The 8,597-nt window shown below is 37.7% G+C and overlaps 2 protein-coding genes across 4 annotated transcripts in view; one reads left to right on the plus strand and one right to left on the minus strand.

Annotated features, from left to right (window-relative positions):
* LOC126557161 (serine/threonine-protein kinase fused) overlaps positions 1-8,597 on the minus strand; it is a 420,093-nt gene that overhangs the window by 33,803 nt on the left and 377,693 nt on the right. The window lies entirely within an intron of this gene.
* On the plus strand, positions 2,579-3,686 carry LOC126567297 (palmitoyl-protein thioesterase 1). Its single transcript, XM_050223528.1, has 5 exons — positions 2,579-2,587; positions 2,634-2,792; positions 2,873-2,961; positions 3,048-3,483; positions 3,560-3,686. Exons 1-5 carry the CDS (start codon positions 2,579-2,581, stop codon positions 3,680-3,682), a joined length of 816 nt encoding a protein of 271 aa, XP_050079485.1. The 3' UTR covers positions 3,683-3,686.

Below are 8,597 nucleotides of genomic sequence, written 5' to 3' on the forward strand. Positions count from 1 at the left end.
GAATCGAACTGCAGTTTTCCTGTTTAACAGAGTGCTACTTTGTCAATGATACCTATTTTTGTCTGTTGTTGGACAGTGTGCAACAAGCACAGAAAAAACTATTCTAGCTCCAAGCATGAAATACTAAGGATGTGTGGAGTTTTAATTTCTTTTTAATTGTTTTGAGTGCACAATTGAGGGGACAATCTTTCCATATATGAGCTGAACGGCCACAACCGGATAAAAGGTGGGGGCGATCAAAATAGGCCCCAGCTTGAAGTAGCAAATATGTCCCTTAATTAAAATCTGATCAATTAGCCCTCCTCCCCCACTCGCAGGCTACAAGGCGCCCATCTACTCAGCTTAACATTGTAATTCGCCACCGAGCAGAGAGCTGAATCATATTCATTTGATAGAATGTGCAAACAATGTTGACGGGAGGAGGAGGAGGAGAAGGAGGAGGAGGGGGGAGGGAGAGAACTGGGGTTGGTTAGTAAAATGTTTCAACCATTCGACGAGGCACCTTCGGCTTGGTCTTTTTTCGCATGGCATGATTTTTAGCTGTGGAACCCTTGAAGGTCACTCATTTTGCTCATGGGTAAACCCGTCTCTGATTGTGAATTTTTATGTGTGCTGTTGCATCTGAATATTTGTGGCTAGCACTAGTTGAAGACACGAAAAATTCAGAACATATTGGTCATAACTGTTGAATGAAAAATAAACATATTTTATTCGTAAAGAAAGGGCTGATCGCATTGCTAAATATATATTCGTTGTTGAGTTATTATTTTCCAACATAATCTATAACTTAGTTTTTATCGGTAAAAATGTTCGACAAACATTTCCTAAGCCGTTTTTCTCCATTGAAGAACCACAAAGTTCCGTAAAGTACCATGTGCTGCTTAAGAAACCTCACAGTTCCATGAAGTACCATGCTTCGTTTATAAACAAGCCTCATAGTTCCAGCGAGTTCTAGGTGCAAGTAAAAAAGCTACATAGTTCCCTTGAGTTCCAGGTGCAAGCAGAAAAGCTTCATAGTTCCATCGGGTTCCACGCTCTTTTTAACAAGCCTCAAAGTTCAACCGTAGTTCGATTTTTCATTAAGCAGCCTACAAACAGCTATAGGGTTCGATTTATTTGTTTTCGGCTATTTGGGTGGCTTGGTGGCATACGATTTTATCGTACGACCAAATTGGTAGGGGTGTCATTGCTCGGCAGATTAGTCGTACGACCATTTTCGGTTTGACGTTTGAATGTAAACAAACGAAGAAGGAAGGCTTTCATTATACAAGCATTCTGCTACCACAGCAGTTCCAAGTTTATGGTTGCAGTACTGATAATAATGCCTCGTATCGGCAGTTCTGTTAGTGAACACTAAATTTTGGTAGATCGGGCGAAAAACTGCCATTGTGATGGTAATTAGACTGTTTGGCTCAACATAAGAAACCGCTTGCCATTACAGTTATACCGTTTTACTGTTGCTGTAGCTGATTTTTATAAAAAATATCTGTTGTAAACAAGCGGTGTTTACACCGACCGCTGCTGTCGTTGTCGGAATTTAATTCGTATTTACGAAGTTGTCGGAAGAAAGCTTCGCGGTCGGGATAACTGAGTTCCGCGGTGAGTGAAGGACCAGGACGAGAAATAGGTTCATAAAAGGGCTGAACAACGCGTGAGCGGCATTAGTACCGCTAGAAAACCAGAAAATAAAACAAACTAATTTTTTGGTTCGCTCCACTAAAATAGCGTTCCTAACTAATTCTAAACTTTTTTACTGTGTTTTCTACAATATCCTTGTTCCAAATATATTCACCTTGGTTTAAGCTGCTACGTATCTTGAGCTAAAATGTCAGTCAATAATTGGTTTCGTTTTGGCATGTGTGTTGTGTATTGAAGTTGCGCTCATTTCGATGTCAAAGATGCTTCATCCGTGTTGACACTGTTCGAGATGCTATATGAGAATCGTACCAGACGCAGGTAAGCTAGCGATTATTATCAATATTTAACAAATATTTATGTTTAACTATTGTTTTTTTTCAGGAATTAGGAATTAGTATAATAAATACAGGTAAAATTCTCGAGTCGGATTCATGGTGAATTGTTTAATAAATTGTCGATTGCTGACAGATTTGTGAGAAGTGGAATTCTCTTTGAAGTGAACTGGTGTGTATACAAGGACTGTTTGCTAGCGGCGTCGCCTATCGCAAGTGATAGGAAGGATGAAGGGGGCTTTGTTAAGGTTTGGAAGATATTATAAAAGCAAGCTATTCGAATGCATGGACTTTAGTCACCAGGCAAACGCATAACTAATACAACGATTGCTGGAATCTGGAAAGACGATCGACGCTTTGTTGACCGTTCAATAGCCATAGCTATTGTGAATATTGTTAGGAACTAACCAGCTGGAAAAGAGCTACTTATTCAAGCCGAAAAGCCTTAAACAAGTGATGACTTGTTGCAGTTCAGTGTAGCGTCTAACGAACAGCAAACGAATTGGACATGGCGCAAATGAAACTTTTAATAGTTATCTGTAGTGTAACAATTTGTTTTGTAACTGTACAAACAGTCGCTGGTGAAAGACTGCCGATTGTTTTATGGCATGGTATGGGTAAGTAATAATGAGATTAAGGGTGTGTGTTAGAAATAACGTATGATGTTTCTTCACAGGGGACACTTGCTGCTTTCCATTTAGTTTGGGTGGCGTTAGAAAATTTCTTGAATCTGAAATTGGTGTCTACGTGAAGTCTGTGGAAATTGGCAACTCCATTGCTGAAGATTTTAAAAGTGGCTATTTGGTTCACCCCAATCAACAGGTACTTTACGTATAACGCACGACCTGCGTTAAAAGTTTCTACTGATTTAATACCGCATGATCTATTTTAATTATATGCAGATAGAAATGGTTTGTGCCGAGTTGAGCAAGGATGCGAAGCTAAACAATGGATTTAATGCTATAGGATTTTCTCAGGGAGGCCAATTCCTGTAAGTGTTTGTGTATTCATGACACATTCGTTCGGATGACAAGAATGGTCACTGTCCATATAAGAACACATTTTTTTCTCTTTCAGACGTGGGCTTGTGCAAAGATGTTCAACTTTACGAGTCATGAATTTGATTACTTTGGGTGGCCAGCATCAAGGCGTGTTCGGGTTGCCAAATTGTCCGTCGTTAAGTAGCCGAACATGTGAGCGTTTCCGACAATTTTTAAACTATGCCGCATATACAGAGTTGATGCAAAAGTTTCTCGTTCAAGCCACGTATTGGCATGATCCGCTAAATGAAGCAATATATAAAAACTCGAGCACGTTTTTAGCCAATATTAATAACGAACTATTTATCAACGAAAGTTATGTAGCAAATCTGCAAAACCTAAGCTACTTTATCATGGTTCAGTTTAACAAGGATACTATCGTGCAACCATTAGAATCGCAATGGTTTGGTTATTATAAACCAGGACAGGATAAAGAAACACAGGGGCTTAAGGAATCTGAACTATTTATCGAGGTAACTAATAATCCACGCACGTAAGTCATCGGCAAAGCTTCTCGCCAATTGTATAATTTGTTATTTTTCTTTTCAGGATCGACTAGGTTTGAAAAAGATGGATGAGGAAAACAAATTGGTTTTTCTTGAGTGCGAGGGAAATCATCTACAGTTCACAAAGGAATGGTTCCGGGAAAATTTATTTCGTTATTTAATGTAGATGAAGAGTTGTAATCGTTTGAATTTTTTTTTCGTTTATTTATAGAGGCTTTGAGTCTTAGAGACTACATGCACCTCTCTACTGTATAAAAAAGCGGTATAATCTAATACAAAACTATTGTAGGTGTATTTGAAATATTATGTAACACTATTGCGCTTATGGTATATGATAATGGATTAGTTAAAACTATTGCTTAAATCAAATGACTTATCCGGAAAAATCGAATGAGGCGGTTCTGATGAAGTTTTTCGGATGATAGAATTGTCGTGTAATCGGTGTCTAGTTGGCAGGTGGCTCGGTGTGTCGTGTATCCATGGCAATCGGAGAGGATGTGGTGGACGATGATATCGACGCCACAGAAGCTGCAGAGTGGATAACTAGATTTTTCTAAGAGGCACGAGTGTGTAAGGCGGGTATGACCTATACGAAGGCGGAAAAGAACTCGTTGGATGTGGCTGGATTCGGAATCTTCCCATGGAGCGGTGTTGTGCTTGATGGGACGGAGTTTGTTGCTTCCAGAACACTAGCACTGTCGGTGAAGATGACGTTCGGTCGGTATGTCTGTAGTCCTTCGTCGGCGGCTAATTGAATCGCTATTGCTTCGGTGGAGAAGCCACAACGGGTGCTACTCTCTTCTCGGAGGTTGCTCGCTTGCGTGAAACAATCTCGATGCCGTAGAGCAGTTTGGTTAGGAGCCAGGTGTTGATGATGCGGTTTTGGGTTATACGACAGGCCCGAGCTCCAAGCATCCGGAACAGGTTCAGCCGGTTGTTTGCTTCCTTTTTAACTCTGTTAGAATGAGGAATGAAGGAAAGGCGACTGTCGAAGGTTACCCCGAGTATGTCGGCAGTCCGTGCGTTGGGTATTTGTGTGTAGTTGTATTTGATTGGCCGTTGATTTGTACAGGGAGTGTGTTTACAAATGTGGAGGATTTTGGATTTAGTGTGGGATATTTCATAACCCGATTTTCTCGACCACTGTCGAATCCTGTCAACCCTGTTTGCAGGAGTTTACGGGATTCGCAAGCGGAACGAAAAGACGAGGCCAGGATAATATCGTTTGCGTAAAGGAATGCTTGGATTTCTGTATGAATAGAGCAAAAAAGGGATTCCATGCTAATAAGGAAAAGGGTGGGAAAGAGAATGGCACCTTGAGGGACACCGTTCTCCAGTGAGAAGTGATTGGATAATTCGGTTCCTATTAATGTTCTAATTGTCCGGTCCGTGAGGAAGCTTTCAATGAACGTGGTTAGAAGTTCACCATAACCCCAGCGGGACAGCTGTAGAAGGATGGCATAACGCCATGTCTGGTCAAAGGGTTTGCTAAGATCTATTATTACTAGGTCTATGTGGTACGTTTCCGTTCCCCTACCACACCGGAACGCCTGCTGGTTATTGTTATGGAGGTTACGATCTTCTAATTCCTGTGTGAGTCTACGGTTTACCATCCTTTTAATCGTGATGAACTGTAAACAAGATAAACGATGCAGATACATAAAATTCATACCGATGTTAACGTTCATGTGGATTGTAATCGGAAGTCGCGGACCATAGAACTCCGAGGACGGCCTTTAAACTACCCCGGGGGGAGTTACACATCGGACCACAACCGGTAACCACAAAACCACAGAAACAGCAAAAGCGCTAGCGATTCGATGACTAACTAAAACGCTCCATAACCAAAATACGACAGACAGACTTCGACGATGTTCGACAGACAGACGGACAGACTTCAGTCAGGAACGCCAGTGAGTGCACTAAACAGCTTACTTTAGGATAATAAAATCGCTATATTATTTACATATTTGTAGGAAATTTTTTATCCAAAAGTACGCTGTTCAGTGCACTCACTGGCGTTCCAGGAGCAAAATTTTGAAAAAATAAAGTTTTAAACGCATCTCGAATACAATGAAAAGTGAGTTCCGAAGACAACAAAATTGTAGCCGGGTCAGATATTGTTTTGTAAAATTATAAAACACCGTGGTTTTCCTTTTATCTTCACCTGGTTTATTTCACATCCGATCCCCTCGGCGATTCACTCTGAAAGTGCGCCTTTCTAACTGCCTCTGACAGCTCTCTCTTCTGCCAGATTGGACCAGCGCACAACTGTCACTTTTTCTGTTACTGTCCAGACACCTACAAAATTAAACAAAAAAAAAAAAAAAATTAAAATTAAAAAATAAACGAATTGGGTCAAGGGTTCCAGAAGCAAAAATTCGAAACAATAAATAAAACATTTTCAAAAGGGTCAAAAAATGTTATTTATTTATTTTAAGTATGACGGCTTCCAAACGGAACAAACGGAAGCTTAAGTATGACGGAACAAACTCAAGTAACAAATCCAAACAGACAGAAAATAATGAAAGCCCAACAGAAATGTACCCAACCCAAGAAAAAAGAATGAACACAGAAAATAGAAAAACAAATACAGAAAAACCACAAAAACAAGAATACTACAACATAGGAAAAATGCCTACTCCGGAAAAGAATACCTTCAGTGACACAGACGCCACTCTCAGTGAAACAGAAATCTTCATGAGCCCAGTAGACAAAAACGTAAATCTGGAAATATCTCCATAAAAAAAAACTAAAGCAAATCAAAGAAAAAAAAAAACAACAAACACATACACACAAAAAAGACAAAAAATTTACGCAGGAACCCCATACAAAAATAAAAACACTAAACACATATAAGCCAACACATAAATACACACAAAATAAATAAAATCATCATAGAAAAATGCATAAAATAAAAATCCTACAAGCAAATATACAAAGTATCGAACGTAACAAAGAGGAAATAAAATAATTAATAGTAAATGAAGAAGTTCATATAGCGTGCTTCAAAGAAAAATAGCTAAAACCAGAACAAGACTTTAGCATACCAGGGTACAACATAATAAGAAAAGATAGAATAGACGGATACGGTGGAAGCTGCATCCTAATTAAAAAACAATTAAAATACAAAGTCAATGAACTTCAAGATATAACTGGAATACAAACAGTTCACATAAATCTCATAGCTGGAAACACTCACATAATAACAACATACATTGCACCACAAATCAGCACAATAGATATGAAAAACCAAATAAATAAAATCATCCACAGCACATCAACACACAATAATATAATAATAACAGGAGATTTCAACGCACATCACACTTTCTGGGGAGATAGAAAAGACAGATAGAAAAGGAGAAATAACAATGGAGGAAATAGAAAACTCCAACCTAATCATAATCCCAAACAACACATACACACACATACCAACAGACACAAGCAAAAGACAAACATCCATTGATCTCACTATAGCATCAAACGAAATATACAATCTAATCAAGAAAAATATCAGAGACCAACACATAGGACACAGCAACCACATAACAATAGATATAATAATAGATCAAAACGCAAAAATTGAACCACATATCGTATTCAACAACAACAAAATAACAAAAGACATAAACCTTATAGATGCAAAAAAAATTAACACCATAAAACAATTCAGCAATCAAGTGAAAAAAATCATTAAAAACAACAAACACAATACACTCTTCAAACTAAAATCATGGTGGAATGAAGAAACTAAAACGGCTATGGAAAACAGAAATGCGGCAAGAAGGGATTTCAATAACAATAGATCCATAGAAAACGCAATAGAATACAGGAAAAAGTCAGCTATATTAAAACAAAAAGTGAAAAAACAAAAAGTGAAAAAACAAAAGCAAAACAATTGGGAAAACACCATAAATGAAATAAACGAAAATACTGATCTAAAGGAATTATGGAACTTAGTAGGAAGAACAAATAATAACCAAAATAATACTCAACAGTCCAATAAAGAAAACAATTTAATACACAACGACAAAACGAAAGCAATAGAGTTCATAAAAACAAATTTCGTTGACAACTCAAGATCTAAATTCAAGATAGATATCAACGCAGTAGAAGAACAAAGAACTCATTAATACAGAAATATGGGAAAAAAATTCTAAAAAGAAAAAAGAACACAACACCCGGAAGCGACAAAATAACATACAACATGCTAAGGAACATCAACCACAAGACCTTAGAAAAAAATATAGAAGAGGGAAATGCCATGTGGAACAAAGGAGCTATAAAAAAAAAGCCTTAAAGAAATAAAAATTATAGCCATTTGTAAACCCATCAAAGACGCACAACTGATCGAAAACTACAGAACAATAGCCTTGATACACACAATAATAAAAATATTCAACTCAGCTGCCTTATTGCAACTAAACAAACACATAGAAAACAACATGATAATCCCACAATTTTCCTTCGGATTCAGAGCAAAAAGGACTATAAATCAATGCATCAATTACATAACCAATGAAATATACCACAGTAATAGAAAAAATCTAAGAACAGGAATAGCATTCATAGATATTGAAAAAGTCTTCAATAACGTAAAAACAAAAGTCCTCATCAAAAAAGAGATTGAATCACAGATACCTTGTCAGATTACCAGATGGGTTTAAGCATTCCTAACAAATAGAACCATAACAATTGAAAGCAACAACCAAATTATAAAAAAAAACTCATAACAGATGGCCTTCCACAAGGCGACGTCATGTCCCCAACTTTATTCAACCTCTATACCAAAGACCTACACAACCAAATAAACAACCCACAAACCAAATTGATACAATATGCGGACGACTTTGCCATTATAGCTCACGGAAAATCACACACAGAATTAGAAAACAACCTCCAAACAGCACTAAACAAATTCATTGAGGATATCACAAAAATAAACTTCACTATAAACACAACAAAAACCAAATTCATGACCTTCAACGAAACAACAAACAGGATAATTCAAATCATTCAAAATAATCCAATCGAGGAAGTCAATACATACAAATACCTAGGAACAATAATAGACAAAA

The sequence above is a fragment of the Anopheles maculipalpis genome, chromosome 2RL, assembly GCF_943734695.1.
Source record: "Anopheles maculipalpis chromosome 2RL, idAnoMacuDA_375_x, whole genome shotgun sequence".
NCBI classification, from domain to species: Eukaryota; Metazoa; Arthropoda; class Insecta; order Diptera; family Culicidae; genus Anopheles; species Anopheles maculipalpis.

Bases quoted from the DNA above. Each gene is read 5' to 3' on its own strand.
- LOC126567297 (XM_050223528.1), top strand. The intron at 2,793-2,872 runs GTACTTTACGTA...AATTATATGCAG, and splicing joins TGGTTCACCCCAATCAACAG to ATAGAAATGGTTTGTGCCGA. The intron at 2,962-3,047 runs GTAAGTGTTTGT...TTTCTCTTTCAG, and splicing joins TCTCAGGGAGGCCAATTCCT to ACGTGGGCTTGTGCAAAGAT.